Here is a 15,173-nt window from a genome sequence, read left to right as displayed (position 1 = left end):
TATAATACACAAGTCTGTTGATCAGGTTTGTTCAAGATGCTCCCCCAAACTCTCCAAAACAGCTACCATTGCCATTGGTTGCCTCCCAGAGTGCAAAGTTAAGTTCCTATTGCTGAAGACACCATGCACTTGAGACACAGAGTCAGAGGCCCTGAGCTGGAACTGACCTGAATGCCTCTGCTCTAAGGACTAGGTTTTTTGGTACCAGAGGTGCCAATAAAGCTTCCAAAGGAGGGATGCAACCAAGAGTGCTACACAGATATGTTTGTGAAACACAATGACAGCCAGCATGGCATGATAACCCAAGGGTACAGTAGTGCCATGCATATGTTGGCAGTAACCATCAGCTCTATAATCGGACTTAAGACCTACTTAAATTAAGAGGTAAATTGTGTCTAGTACTGGAAATTTAGCCAACTACCCAGGCCTAGTGAAATCATGAATCTTGGAGGAGAACCAACCAGATTAAATCCTAACAACATTTAAAATATTTGTCCTTACATCTATGGATAAGTGCAACAGATAGAAACCATTACAGAAAACCACAACCAATCAAAATGCAGAGATATGGAGTCCAGTTCCAATGGGTGCATCTATAAAAGAGCTCCTACACCCAAGGTTCAGGAAACGCTGCAGAAGATAGGGTGGAAAGACTGTAAGAGCCAGAGGACTGTGGGGGAGGGGGGTACAGAAGATAGGGTGGAAAGACTGTAAGGGCCAGAGGACTGGGGGGAGTAGGAGGGGGTACAGAAGATAGGGTGGAAAGACTGTAAGGGCCAGAGGACTGGGGGGGGGGGGTACAGAAGGATAGGGTGGAAAGACTGTGGGGCCAGAGGCAGGGGGGTAGGGAGGGGGTACAGAAGATAGGGTAGAAAAGAGTGTAAGAGCCAGAGGGGCGGGGGGGTTTACAGAAGATAGTGTGGAAAGACTGTAAAGCCAGAGGACCAGGGGGGGGGGGTACAGAAGATAGAGTGGAAAGACTGTAAGGGCCAGAGGACTGGGGGGGAGGGGGTGCACTCAGACTTCGTCCTTAGGAATGTCAGAAGATAACACTGTAAAGTCATACCTACACGACTGTCTAAGTATGAACTGAACAAGGACAATAACAATTGATACACCAAAGTGGACAGGCTAAACCCCATGAAGCTTCAACCCTACACAAAAAACTAGATATAGGCAACTTTGAGATGCTGAAAGTAGAAAAAATAGTTTCTCCAGGAAAGAGCACTCCAATTGGTTATCTAATAACAAATGGTCAGTCCTGAAAACATACATATGAATAACATTATACAGATTGAGCAGGTTATAGTTAGGAATATACATTTATATGTAAACACACACACACACACACACACACACACACACACACACTTAATGAAAAAGAGACCATGGAGATGAAAGAGAGCAAGGAGACACATATGGGAAGGTTTGGAGGAAAGAATGGGAAGGGAGAGTTGATATAATTATACTATAATCTCAGAAATCAAAGAAATAAAGAGTCAAGATTGCAGACTATTTATGATCACCAGAATGGCCACCATCAGGCACCAATCATGATGTGGGGAAAGGGATGAGTCCTTATAGGGCTAACAAGAATGTAAACTGGAAGTCACATTCTGAACAACGGTTTGGCCATTCAGGAATTGTATGACTTGGCAATTTTATTCCTAGGCACTAGGTCAAGAGAAAAACATATTTCTATAAAAATCTATGCCCTCATGTTCATAGCAGTGTTATTATTTGTAAAAAAAAAAAAACTGGAAACAACCCAAATATGCATCAACTGATGGATGGATGAACCAAGTGTGAGTATAGCATACAATGGACTATTACTCAGCCATAGAAAGGAAGTGTTACTTGATGCCACAATATGAAAAGAGCACTATGATAAAAGAAGTGTACACAAGGCCACAGATTGTATGATTCCATTTCTACAAACGAAACATCCCAAATACATAAGTTTATTGAGACAGTAGGGGTAACTGGAGAGCAATTAAAATTTCTCCCATTTATTTATTTGTTAATTTATTTATTCACTTATTTTGTATGTGTACATGTTTACAGAGCAAGGTGCATGTGGAAATCAGAGGAGAACTTATGGGAGTGGGTTTTCTTCTGTCATGTGGCTCCTGCTCAGGGTGTCAGGCTTGATGCCAAGCACTGAGGCATCTGGCCAGCCTCAGGAGGAGCTGTTAAATGAGTATGAAGCTTCATTCTAGGGTGATGAAAAGGCTATGGAATTAAGACAAGGTGATGGCTGTATAACCGTGAGAATATACTAAGGCCCACTCAATTACATGGTTTAAAATGGTCACACAGAATATAAATGTATTTCCATTAAAAAAGAACCATAGGACTCTCTGCCTCTGTGTATTTATCTTTTGGTGGTTAATGCCACCTGTTAATCTGTATTAAAAAAATAACTAAGATACTATTTTAGTCAACGGCATTAGAAAGTTTCCAACAAAAGCCTTTAACATTTAAAAAGGATTTGATCCAGGGGTGGTGGTGTATGCCTGTAATCCAGAGTTCAAGACCAGCCTCAAGTATAGAGAGTACTGAGGTCAACCTGGCTATATGAGGTTGTCTCAAAACAAACCAAAGCAAAAAGCCAAAATACTTTAAACAAACACTAATTAACCCACAAACCCAAAAAATCCAAAAGGAGTTTCAGAGAGATGGATCAGTGGTCAGGAGTTTGTACTACTCTCCCAGAGGACCAGAGTTCGGTTCCCCAGCTTCCTTGTCAGATAGCTCACAACTGCCTGCAGCTCCAGCTCCAGCAGGATCTGACACTTCTGGCCTCCGAGAGTGCACACACAATTAAGAATTATAGAAGAAATAAAAAATAAAAAGGACTCGATTAAGTTCTTATGCTCACTGAAAAGATTTATAATACCGAAGAAACAAAGGTCTCCTGTCTGTGTTTCTTTAAAAGCTCTCCTGATTATTTTTCTTCATTTATTCACGATCACACTTTGACTCTTGTTGTTTGGTACTTGGGAAGAATGAATGTGCTGAAGGGAGGAAAAACCGTTTCTGTGCAAGATCACTGCACTGAGGATTCTTATAAATTCCTGACAGGCCCTCCTCCCGCCTGCCACAGGCCCGGCAGTGCAGCTGCTGGGACAGACCTCAGAAGTGCCCTGTGCCAGGGAGCAGATGGGGTACTTCTTCCCAACACCAAATCGCTAGATGGAAATTCTTGTTAATAGAGTAAATACAATGACTCTCCTTCCCCTCCAGAACAGAAAGGAAAGCCACCACAGACAAGGAGAAAGGCAGTGCAGTTCAGCGTTAACTGCAGGATGAATATGTAGCGCAGTCATTCAGTTACACAATTGTGTCTTAGAGGCCCCTGCTGCAGGCTGGGGAGTGATCAGGACAGACTTTACTCATGGAAGCTGAACTGTTTCTTCCTAGGGAATTTCAGCAGAGTGGCATATGCTAAACAGGAGCAAACGAAACAGCACAATGTGCGGGAAGCGCCCGCCTGCTCTAGACCGGGGAGATAACATACAATGGCATCTGAACCCAAGTGAGGAACCAAGTGGAAGGTATGTGGTCAGACCTGGGAGACTTTCCTGATAGCAAGAGACAACCAGGAGCCTCAACATCACAATGGAGAGTAGAAGACACTCCTGGGAACAAGGCAAACACTGTTCTATAACTTACAGTCTTTGTGTGAATATTTATCCTGCTCACTGTCAGAATCCCAGAGGGCCTGTTGCAGGCAGTCAACTTTGACTTGTTTTGCTGATCTAAAAGAATTGTGTGTGCTTTTTTTTGTCCTCTGCATCAGACAACCTATCCTTATAGAAAGAAAGGGACATTTTTGGAGACACGATCTCACTATATATAGCACAGGCTGGCCTCAATTTCTTTATCTTTGTGCCTCGGCTGGGATTATAGACATATGCCACTGTGTCTGGCCGAGACTGTATCTTATAATGTATTCCATTCTCTGACATGGGGTCTGGAGGGTACTTAGCGAATGGCTGAAGACCTTAAACAACATTTAAGAGAAAGACAATATGGAAGCTCTGGAGTCAGCCTTACCTTGAATTCTGTCTCAACTAATCCCCTGCTGTTTAGACTTAGGCAGCTTTCTGTACCTGGCCCAACAATGTTAGATGTACATTGTGTGTGTGTGTGTGTGTGTGTGTGTGTGTGTGTGTGTTCCTGTGTATTTGCAGGCACGTGGAGGACAGAGGGTAATCTCAGGTGTCACTCCACAGGTATTGTTCTCCTTTTAAAATGGATATTATGTTTGTGTATGATGTGTGTGGGTGTGGGTGTACACATGTCACATGTTGAGGTAAGAGGACAACTTCATACTCAACTCTCTGCTTTTATGTTAGTTCCGTGGACTGGCCTTAGGGCATTAGGCTGTAAGTGCTATTAGGCACTGAGCTATCCCTCTAGCCTCTGTTTACCCTTTTGTTTTTGAGAAAGTGTTTCTCACTAGCTTAGAATTCAACAAGTGGGTTAGGCTGGCTGGACACTGAGACCCAAGAATCCACCTGTCTCCATATTCCCAGTGCTGGAATTTTAAGAGTGTACCACCACACCTGGCTTTTTTCACATGGGTTCTGGGGACTGAACTCAAGTCTTAACCACCTAAGCCATCTCTCCAGTTCATTAGATATGCATGCATGCATGCATGCTTGCTTTCGCTTTCTCTCTCTCTCTCTCTCTCTCTCTCTCTCTCTCTCTCTCTCTCTCTCTCTTTTCTCTTTAAAAGATTTATTTCATGTATGTGAGTACACTGTAGCTGTCTTCAGACACACCAGAAGAGGGCATCGGATCTCTTTACAGATGGTTGTGAGCCTCCATGTGGTTGCTGGGAATTGAACTCAGTACTTGTGGAAGAGCAGTCAGAGCTCTTAACCACTGAGCCATCTCTCCAGCCCCAATATGCTTTTATTTTTAAACAAGAAAAACAATAACAAGTTTTAACAGTTACAACTTTGAACATTTCCACCAATAACATTACCTTTGATGCTAGAAATCCCAGGCAGGGAGATAAGTTTTAGTTGGGTCTCAGTTTGGTCTCCAAGAAGCTGTGAGAATTTTGGCAATGTTGAAGGATCTGATGTGAAGTTCTGTACTTGCTCTGTAGCAAACACATACACCTTTATTACAATCAACTCCAAACCAAATTAAATTAGTATGGTACCTTTTAGTACCACAGCAGGTATATTTAATTTAAGAGAAATTGCTGAGAGTTAAAGAAGCAGTATACTGTTCAGGTACAGACTGAAGGGGTGTGGACGAGTGAAAGGGGTCAGAACTACATTAAGGTCTGAAGCAGAACATGAACATTTCAGACCTAATCTGAAATGCCCCAAATCAAATCTTTCAGAGGAAAATCCACGTATGACTTCATGTGATGGGTCGTAGTCAAATAAAGGTGACCTAAAAATACTAAATAAAATTAACACCAGGCCATATGTATATGGATAATGTATATATGAAACATGAATGAATTTTTGTATTTAGATTTGAATAGCAACTCAATGATAACTTGCAAATATTTCAAAAACAAACAAACAAAACAAAATACCAAAAAAAAACAAAAAAACAAAAAAAAACCAAACTGGCCACACTTTAGGCTCTACCTGTTTGACTATCATTTATGCTTAGATGCTGAACTGGCTGGTTTTATGTGTCGACTTGACACCAGCTGGAGTTATCACAGAGAAAGGAGCCTCCCTTGAGAAAATGCCTCCATGAGACCCAGCTATGAGGCATTTCTCAACTGGTGATCAAGGGGGAAGGACCTAGCACATTGTAGGTGGTGCTATCCTTGGGCTGGTGGTCTTGGGTTCTATAAGAAAGCAGGCTGAGCAAGCCAGGGGAAGCAAGGCAGTAAGCAGCACCCTCCATGGTCTCTGCATCAGCTCCTGCCTCCAAACTCCTGCCCTGTGTGAGTTCCCATCCTGACTTCCTTCGGTGATGAACAGCAATGTGGCAGTGTCAGCTGAATAAACCCTTTCCTCCCCAGCTTGCTTCTTGGTCATGATGTGTGCAGGAATAGAAGCCCTGACTCAGACAGATGCTAGGACTTGAGTTGGATAAGTCTTTTGCCTTCTTGGGAAATAGGCAATTAAGTCTGGTCTTGGGGCATGAGCCACGATACCATGAGAACGCTATACAGTAAGATGCAGCCAGTGTTAGAAGACCTTCAGCATAGTTCTGTTTCTCACAGGAGAGAATCTGAGGGGAGCTATTCTACATCTCCAAAGCTGAAGAATGCTTGAGCCAGGGAGGTCAAAGCCAATACTGACTTGTATCTTGTTATAGCCTCACAGTTACTTGTTATAGTCCTAAATCAGTAGCTGTTAATTAATGCATCTAATAATATTGATTAGTGTGTCCTTACCTAAAGCCAAGTGACCTGCAAATTGAAGAATTCCATCATTACCTGTTAATGACTTTGAGGAGAACTAATATTTAAGTAAATTTTATGCACTCGCAGTAACAGAAACACAACATTTAGGACTGGTTTAATATAAGCTATGACAGTAACATTTTTGCCTATAATTGGATGCAGGCAGCATGGAGAAGTCTATTTCCAGCTAAACATTACCCGTTCTCCCCTTAATAGACTAGAGTACAAATCAAGTACAAAATGGGCTTTTGCTAAATGAAAGCGAGGTGCATCAGCCTCAGCTCGGTGCGCTCAGGCATCACTCACTCCGTTCCATCAGTGCTGGCGGACATCGGCCCTACTCCCTGTGTGGGAGACAGGCTGCCCAAGCCTGCGTGAAATATTCAGAAGTCAGCTAGCTGCTTACCCTCATCTGTGGTCTCTGGAGGCCTGTTGCTTTCGGGTTTGTTTGTGAGAGCACTGATCAGCTGCAGTTTTTCTCGCAGCTCCGATACCTGAGAATTTGAATTATCTTCTTTCTGCCCAAAACAAAGATCAGATAAGGTTTAAGGTGGTGTTTACACCTCACTGGAGCCTCTGCCGTATTCCCAAAACACAATCCGCATGTAAGTTGACCTTCACCCAGACCCCTCTAAGGTCAATGAAAAGATGAACAAATACTAGAGCTGTCTTTGGGGCTCAGTGTTGATAAGTGTATAGCTGGGTTTAAAGCTGGACCGTTACGGGGACATTACATTTTCTATGATCTGTTTCACTGTGAACAGTCCACTGATAGAGGAAGGCATGCATGTGTCAGCAGAAAAGAAAATGTGCCCTTACTCAGGTGCCTGCATAGCACCTGCTTCGGAAATGATGGGGCGAGGCGGGGGTGGGGGGGAACACACACTGTTTTCTGGAGCTATTTTACACTAACTGAAAAACTGCCTGGGATATCCCTTATCACTTTGTGACCATGTCATCCCAAGGAAAACATAAAAAACTGAAAAAAAAAAAAAGCTAAACAAAACCCAGCAGAACTCAATCAAACCACAAGTATTCCCCTGATTCACCCAATGCCCCACTGTAATGATCCAACTGGTGGCAAGGACTGTCAGAGACACAAAGTAGGAGCTGTAATATTTCTAATTCAAACTGTTACTTGAGCCTAATGCCTTCCCTATCCACACATGGCCTTCTTTTCAGCTTTATCTAGGATGGTGTATACAACAACAGACTTAATTGTAAAGGAGCAGAAGAGAGCAGCCTGGTTCTCCTGTGGTTGGCATCTGTTTACTGAACAGCCTGGTCCTATGTTTAGGAGCATTGTGCATTTTATTCCTCCCTCAGTGAGCTTACACGCCCCCTTTCTATCTTTGGTAATTCTAATAGTTACTAGACAGTGGCTCCTGGGTTTATTTAGGGAGACCCAATCTGAACACATGAACAAACCTGGATACTAAATGCTTACTGACAGCAGAAATTGAATCTGGTTGGGATGCTTTGATGAGGTAACATGAGGAGACTGACTGGCATGACAGTTATAAAACACAAGGGATCTAAAAGGAAAGCCAGAGATTTAGGCAGAAGTGTGGTCCTGTGTTCTGATATGACTGTTAAGATATGAATTATTGTTGAGATCACTGCTACTTTCTAACATTAACCATCTGTTACATTTTTGTGTTCAACATTTAAATCTGGTTTTTAAAATGTTCTTGTCATTTCCTAAAAGATGTTTAAGAAAAGTACAAAAGCAATTTAAAAGCTCAATAAAAGCCCACCTTATACTGCATCAATACAAATTTGATAAGGATCAAAAAGTAAAATTAGAAAGCTTTACATCAAAAACTTCTGGAATACGGCTCTAGCTAAGTTCCTGGCCTACGACCTTCCTATCCTCTGAACTCAAACACTGTGTGCATCTCAGATGACTCTGTACTAACTCTGTCACAATCTTCCTGGCTCTCCCTTTATCTCAGCAGGGCTTAAAAGGATTATGAAAGTGTAAAGAATACAATTTAAACGTGAAATAATTTTTAAGATGGACACCATTTCTATGCCCCTGTCCCCTATTGTCAGTTTAAATAATTGTGCTAATTAATTTTTGTCAACTTGACACAAACTAGTGTCAAGGCGTGGAGGGAACCTCACTTGAGGAACTGCCTTCATCAGCCTGTGGCTTTGTACATGGGCCTTTTCTTGATTGCTAACTGACATAGGCGAGCACAGCTCCCTGAGGCAGCAATATCCCTAGGTAGGTGGACCTGAGTAAGCCAGAGGAAACAAGCCAGTGTGACATTCTTCCTCCACAGTTTCTGCTTCAAGCTCCTGCTTTGGCTTCCCTTGATAATGGACTGGAACTCATACAGTATAATAAACTACCTCCCCATGTTGTTTCTGGTCAGGGTGTTTATCATAGCAACAAAAGCAAACTAGGACAATAACTGTCTCTGTTTAATAGTTGTTTCCTTAGGAGCGCCAACCTGATCATTCTTAATGCTCTCATTAGACCCTAGCTTTTCCAGTGTAGCACTTATCAGACTTATGACTGTCTGTTCAGTCTTCAGCCTTGCCACAGTAGGGGTCACATATCTGTCTCATTCACTGTGGCCAATCCAGTTCCTCGTGAAGTACTTAGTACAAGGTATGTGACTGATGTGATATTCATTCATTCACCAATACCTGAATCTACTAATTGTTCTGTCTTGGAGTTTGTCACAGGAGATCAAAGTGCCCCTTTTAGAGGGGATGGCTGGTTGTAGGTATAGATGCTGATTCTTTTGTTTTTACTTTCTGAAGTATCCTGTTCCTTACCTTTATGCTTTGGGCCTTTACAGCATCAGTTCTGTTGGTCACTGAAGACTCTCTTTTCAGACTGGCAGCCCTATTACCCATCTTAGAGGGAAAAAAATAGGAGAAAAGGTTAAAGGGAGACATTAAAACTTAAATGACATCAATTAAATGACACACGCGTGCGCCAGCCTGTCTCTGCTCAATCCCAGAACAAATGGGTTTCAGATTCATACCACTGTGTGTGGGTCACAGTGGGTGCTGGGGATCTGAACTTGGGTCTTCATGTTTGTGTGGCATCCACTTTACCAGTTGAGCCATCTCTCCACCCCTGACACTTAATACATCTTAAACAAATTGCTCACGTTTATTTAAGGGTTTCTGAACCACTTTAAACACAAATGGTAAAGGAGTGGGAGAAGAGAAGAGAATGGGGAAGGGCACAAGGAGACAAAGTGGAATAAAGGCTTCTAAATGTTTTATTCACAAATGTTAAAACTGCAGTATAAAAGGCAATGTAACTTCTCCCAGGATCCAGGCTTGGTCTGATGCTGTTGGAAGAAATAGGAGGACAGATGGATACTATTACTGATTTTCTTTGCTGGATAAAAATAAAAAGGGGAGAGCAGAGACAGCAAGGGGTATGACGGGTTAAGTTTTCACAATAAGCCTTGAAAATCCTTCAAGGCACACTATTCATCAAATCACCAAAGTTCTTAGCCCCTACTTAGCTTAGCTGAGTTCAAAAGGGCTTTAAAAACTAGGACTCCTTTAATCTTCACAGCTTTGTAGTAAATTACACACTCTTGTAAAGCAGGAGGACCAGGCAGAAGGGGACAGGTCTTTCTACCCAACCCTTCAAAGCCATTTTCAGGCAGCTTGCCAAGGTTCACTGCGTCAGAGCCAGCTTAAACATTTCTTACTCTGTGCTAGGGCTCCATCTCATGAGTGGGTTAGCTCCCAGCTTTGGCTGTTCCTCGAATTTACAAGTATGATTCCCATCAAAAATGTACACGTGTTTTTGCTCTATATATAACCTTTAAAAGCGAGACCTATCACTGTTAATGAAATGATCCCCATGAATCCCAGCACGAGGTACAGATGAAGTGTGATTAAAAGCAAACACTCCATTCATGAGATCGTGAAAACCAGAAGTGCTCACTTCAGTGACTTAGTGGGTCACTCAGTTCTCTAACACAGAAAACACCTCATTAACCTTGGAAGCTGAGCTGCTCTGATTTCATCTGTTTAAAATGTTTTTATTAGCATATATTAATTTTATATAATGATGGGTTTCATTATATTTTATCCACGTACAGAATATATTTATCATAATCACCTCAATCCACTCCCCCATTAACCCTGTGTTCCTCCCACTCCTGCTAATCTCCTTCTTCGCAACTGATTCCCTTTCTCCTTTCATGTTTTTTTTCTGTGTGATCTAATTGGTTGGGTTTGTTTATAGAAGCAACTTCATCTGTTTAAATGAGTTTCCTAACATTATATGCAAAGGATTTCCTCTAATATGCAGACAGAAGCAGAATGACTCTGAAAGCCAAGTTCAGGGTTAAAAAGAATGGCCCAAGATTTTTGTATCTATCACTTTCATCACTTCTAAAACCTGATGAGATAAAGAAAAGAAAAGGAAATATGTGCCCGTGTCCCTACCTGATGGACCACTGGCAACACTGAAAGAGACTTGTTCTGCCAATAAGCTGTAGTGAGTTGATGTGTTTGAATTGACCCTTGATATCACCCCTTTCAAACACACACCCTAAATCCTGTGCTACTCACTTCAGAGCTGTTCTATGGATTAAAGCAGATGTAAGTTAAGGACAAAACAAACGTGCAGTCTCTCAAGTGTGGCACACTACTGTTCAGATGATGGGGAGGATCATCTATGCACAGACAACACACACCAACACAGAACATGTCACGGCAGATGGGAAAAGCTTACCGTGCTGGAGCTCACGTTTGTTCTCTGTTCTGCCTTGCTCAGTGCAACCACATCACTTTCTATCAGGTCGAGTCTCTGTGTCAGGTTACTGAGGGTCTCGCTCATCCCCTTGAGTTTAAGGTCATTCTGTCTCTGGTATCCCACTACAGTACTGTTGACCTCCTCTAAGGAGTTGTGCAGGTACAGGATATCCTAGATTGGAAATAAACTGAGTTATAGGACCCATCTAGTACTGCAATTAGACAAGCAGGACAGGAGGTGAGGTACTTCTGGCTGTGACCACCAACTGTCTAGATTTGCTTTGTTCTTCCTCTCAGCTGTTCCCACTATCCCCTCTCTTGGGCTGTCTGGCTTCAGCTAGACAGGAGGGTGAAGAAGAGAATTCTCTGCAAGCTCCCACTCTGGGCCTTCAAAGTGGTGAGTTTGGGAATTATTTTTCCAACATTTACTCACTTGCTGGTAGGCTATTAACTGAAGTCCCATTAGCCTAATTGGTCAGAACAAAACTACGGTAGGAACAATACCAATTACTGAATTGGCCATTAACAAAAGCAGAGCAAGTAGTGCATTATTTAGTACAGGACTCAATTCTGTTTACTGACATCTGTAGTACTGATTACTACTTAAAGAGGAATGATGACTATAGGCTTTAAAAGGCATTAAACTTAGGGCAGAAATTCTTAGAGATTTCCTTTACTCTCTTTAATGACCTTCTGACATTCTGAGCCCAGTATCCCTCCTGTCCCTCTCTTCTGCCTTTTGTCTTCAGGCTTTAGAAAACACTAAGTTTCAAGAATATGTTTCTCAACACTCTCAGAGATCTCTGTGGCTGGAAGCTGCTGTCTTCCTAGATTCTGCACCCTCAGAGATCTCTGTGGCTGGAAGCTGCTGTCTTCCTAGATTCTGCACCCGTCCCTCCCTTGCCCTGGTTGCTATTTGTCATAGTTTCAGGATAGTCTGGTCGTTTTATAGCTTTTAAGATGTGAAAAGGAATTTACTCCATTGGTTGACACAGGGGAGGAAGCAGCGTATTCAGAAGAGAAAATCCCCAGTGCTAACATGTATCCCTTCCTGCTCAGCTCTCAGGCAGGGGCTGATGTGTGAGGCCCCCACTGAGGTGCCTGCTGGAGCACTGAGTGCGACGCCCACAGTCCTCAGCCTGTCTACACCACAGCCCCAAGCAAAAGGTACCTGTTTTGCACTTTCACTGTGGGTTCTGTTGTCAAGTTCTGATGGAGGTGGAGGCGATGGCATGATTTGGTTGCTTCCATTGGTCTCCTTTAAGAAATGTTAACACAAATCAAATTAGTATACAGGCAACAGTCAATTAACTACTAGGTTACTCACTGTCTTGGATGGTCCTGGAACACACCTGTCTTCCCAGGATGTAGCTACAGATTATTCTACAGTAGTTCTCCCAAACTTATAGTTTGATCCATCTGAAAGGTGTCAAAGGTATCATGGACTTTTGATGGTACCCAGCCTGAAGCAGAGGCTGGATAGCAGCAGCCAGAATACCCAGGAATTGGAGCTTCTCCTAGTATGTTTTTCAGTTTCTTAATGGAATGAACTTCTCAGAAGCTCCTCTCTCTCTTTCATTATCTATCCTGCAGGGAAACTGCATAATCTAATCTAATTCACAGCCAGTGAATGCACATACGATGGGGGTTTCCCTTACAGGTATGCTGATATCTACACTGGAGGGTGACTCTTCCTTCTCTTTCCTCCCCACTGCTCTAGTCTTTGTAGAGACCCAAGTATATCACATTTTGATCCTTTACTGGGAAGAGCTGCATCACTGATTCCCTTGAGCCCACAACCATAGGTTAGTACAGTGTGCTAGTAGGAAGAATTATATCAGTAGATACTGACTCAATTACAACACTATAATTGGCAAAACAGTTCTCCTTAAAACCTGAAATCCTAGACATTTATCAACCTTGCTTTCATATAAATTGAAGGTAAGATAAAAAAGAAAAAGGTGTAACATCCAATGGTCCTAGGAAGCAGAAAACATTCAGCTAGGAGACAGTATTTTAGGAACTGGCTCATCACTTGAGAGCATGCCCAAGACAGAGGAGTGCTAAGTTGGAAGGTCTGTGTTGTTATGAGTTATAGTGGTCTGTAATGGCAGATGGAGTCAGAAGCGAGGTGTCTGGATGCCTACACTGAAACTTTTGGGTTAGCCCCACTGGTAACAACAGTGCCTTGCTAATAGCGAGCACTGGTTCTGAAGACATGAACACCTTTTCTGGAACTCAGAAAATGCAGTTCAACTTTCTTGGTACAAACTGCCAAGTTTACAGTGTGAAGTCAACTTGTTTCTCCATCAGGATAGCACAGGCTGTGCCCCTTTTCCTTACCTTCATAAATCCTTCAGGGAGCTGTTACAAGGAGGTTTTAGCCTGGATGACTGTGGGGGCTTGCGTGCGGGGCTGCATGAGGAGACTGAGGTGGCTGGAAATGGCAAGTCTTTGCTTCCACTAAAGCTATTTGTTGTTATACAAGTCATCCTCAAATTTTGGGGTTGAAAAGACAAAATTGTCTTACTTCTCCCTATTCTGTGGGTTCCCTGAGCTCATCTCAGGGGCTGGTGCAGGATGGATTCCATGTGGTCTAGGTCATATATATGGCTGCATTCCAGTGACTCCTGGAGGGAGCTGGACCACCTAAGATGACCATTCTTCCTCTAGATGCTCTAGATGGACTCTCAGCACCAGGGTGTAAAGCGCTGCTCACATCCCTGGTGCTCAGAGAGTGAGAAATAACAGCTTCCTGGAGTGGCTCGCTTTGCAGCGATAAATGAGACAGTTTTCAATGTCCATCTCCTCCTTCCAGAGACCTTTCTGATCTTCTGATCCTTCTGCTCCACCTTTGGAAAATGTACTGTGAGTATCTCCTCCAATACCATGTTTACAACAGACCTTGCTTTTAATCTCATCTACCTTACCTGTTTGACTTACGGACTGCAGACCAATGAGTCCACATTGCTTTTTTTTAAAGTAGGTAAAGTAGCGTCTGCTCAGTGCAGTGGGAAATTAGTATCATGACGAACACAGGAAAGGTGGCCAGAGCATGCTGACTTCCCATAGTGTTTACAGGCCTTACCACACTGCCCTGCAGTAGCTCCAAGGTGGCCTTGTGTTCGTCCATGGTCTTCTGTATTGCCTCTACAGCAAGGCCGACACTGTTTAACGTATTGCCAATGGAAGCAACACTCTGCATAGAAACAATGTAGGAATATGAGTCCACTGAAGAGCTTTATTAAGCATAACTGACATGCAGTCTATGCACATACTCAGAGGCATAAGAAGCCCGTGAAACCATTCCCATAACAGAAGCAACAGGCACTGCTTCCCACCCCCAGTTTCTTCATGCCTCTCTGTAATTCCCCCTTCCGACACAGGGCAACCATTTACTCATTTTCTGTCTCTATATGTCAGTCTGCACTTCCTAGAGCTTTGCGTACAGGGAACAATGAGCAAATACCTTCTACGATGGCTCAGTATGTCTTCCTTTACGAAGTACAACTGAGATTCATTTATATATAAGTGTTGGCATGTTACATACGATCGGCATGGTGTCACCAACTGCTTATTCAATGGCCAGGAGACATTTAGGCTACTTTCAGTATTTGACACTGAACACACAGAGCTACGAGGTAGTCTTCATGTGGACTTGTGCCCTCACCTGCCTTCAGTTTCTCATCACCACAATGCATGGAGGAACGGCTGATCCATGGCAGACCTATGCCTAACTTATTACAGAAGTTCCATGTGACCGTCTAAAATGGCTGTGCCGTCCTGCAGCCCTGCTCATATTACTCTGTACATTCAAAACACACGAGCTGTCAACTTAAAAATTCTGCCCATTCTAATGACAGTACAGTGGCATGCTGTGATTTTAATTTACACTAAAACAGTAACTGAATATAAATAAATATTTTAATTATTTCAACTATATTTAAATTATAAATACCATGTAACTTATACTGAAGCAATTAACAAAAACCATAAACATTCATTCTTTATATGAACATTTTCCCATATATAAATA

At 42.6% G+C, this 15,173-nt stretch overlaps 1 protein-coding gene across 1 annotated transcript in view; it reads right to left on the bottom strand.

Moving 5' to 3' along the window:
* Efcab14 (EF-hand calcium binding domain 14) overlaps positions 1–15,173 on the bottom strand; it is a 39,852-nt gene that overhangs the window by 5,729 nt on the left and 18,950 nt on the right. The window contains exons 5-10 of the mRNA XM_032899477.1: positions 14,226–14,336; positions 12,309–12,395; positions 11,118–11,309; positions 9,185–9,265; positions 6,801–6,912; positions 4,997–5,116 (exon numbers count right to left, since the gene is read on the bottom strand). Of these exons, the coding sequence (XP_032755368.1) occupies positions 4,997–5,116; positions 6,801–6,912; positions 9,185–9,265; positions 11,118–11,309; positions 12,309–12,395; positions 14,226–14,336 (703 nt within the window). The remainder of the gene's footprint in view (positions 1–4,996; positions 5,117–6,800; positions 6,913–9,184; positions 9,266–11,117; positions 11,310–12,308; positions 12,396–14,225; positions 14,337–15,173) is intronic.

The sequence above is a fragment of the Rattus rattus genome, chromosome 1, assembly GCF_011064425.1.
Source record: "Rattus rattus isolate New Zealand chromosome 1, Rrattus_CSIRO_v1, whole genome shotgun sequence".
Lineage (NCBI taxonomy): Eukaryota > Metazoa > Chordata > Mammalia > Rodentia > Muridae > Rattus > Rattus rattus.
The sequence above is the reverse complement of the archived record's forward strand: the minus strand, read 5'-3'. Positions and strand labels throughout refer to the sequence as shown.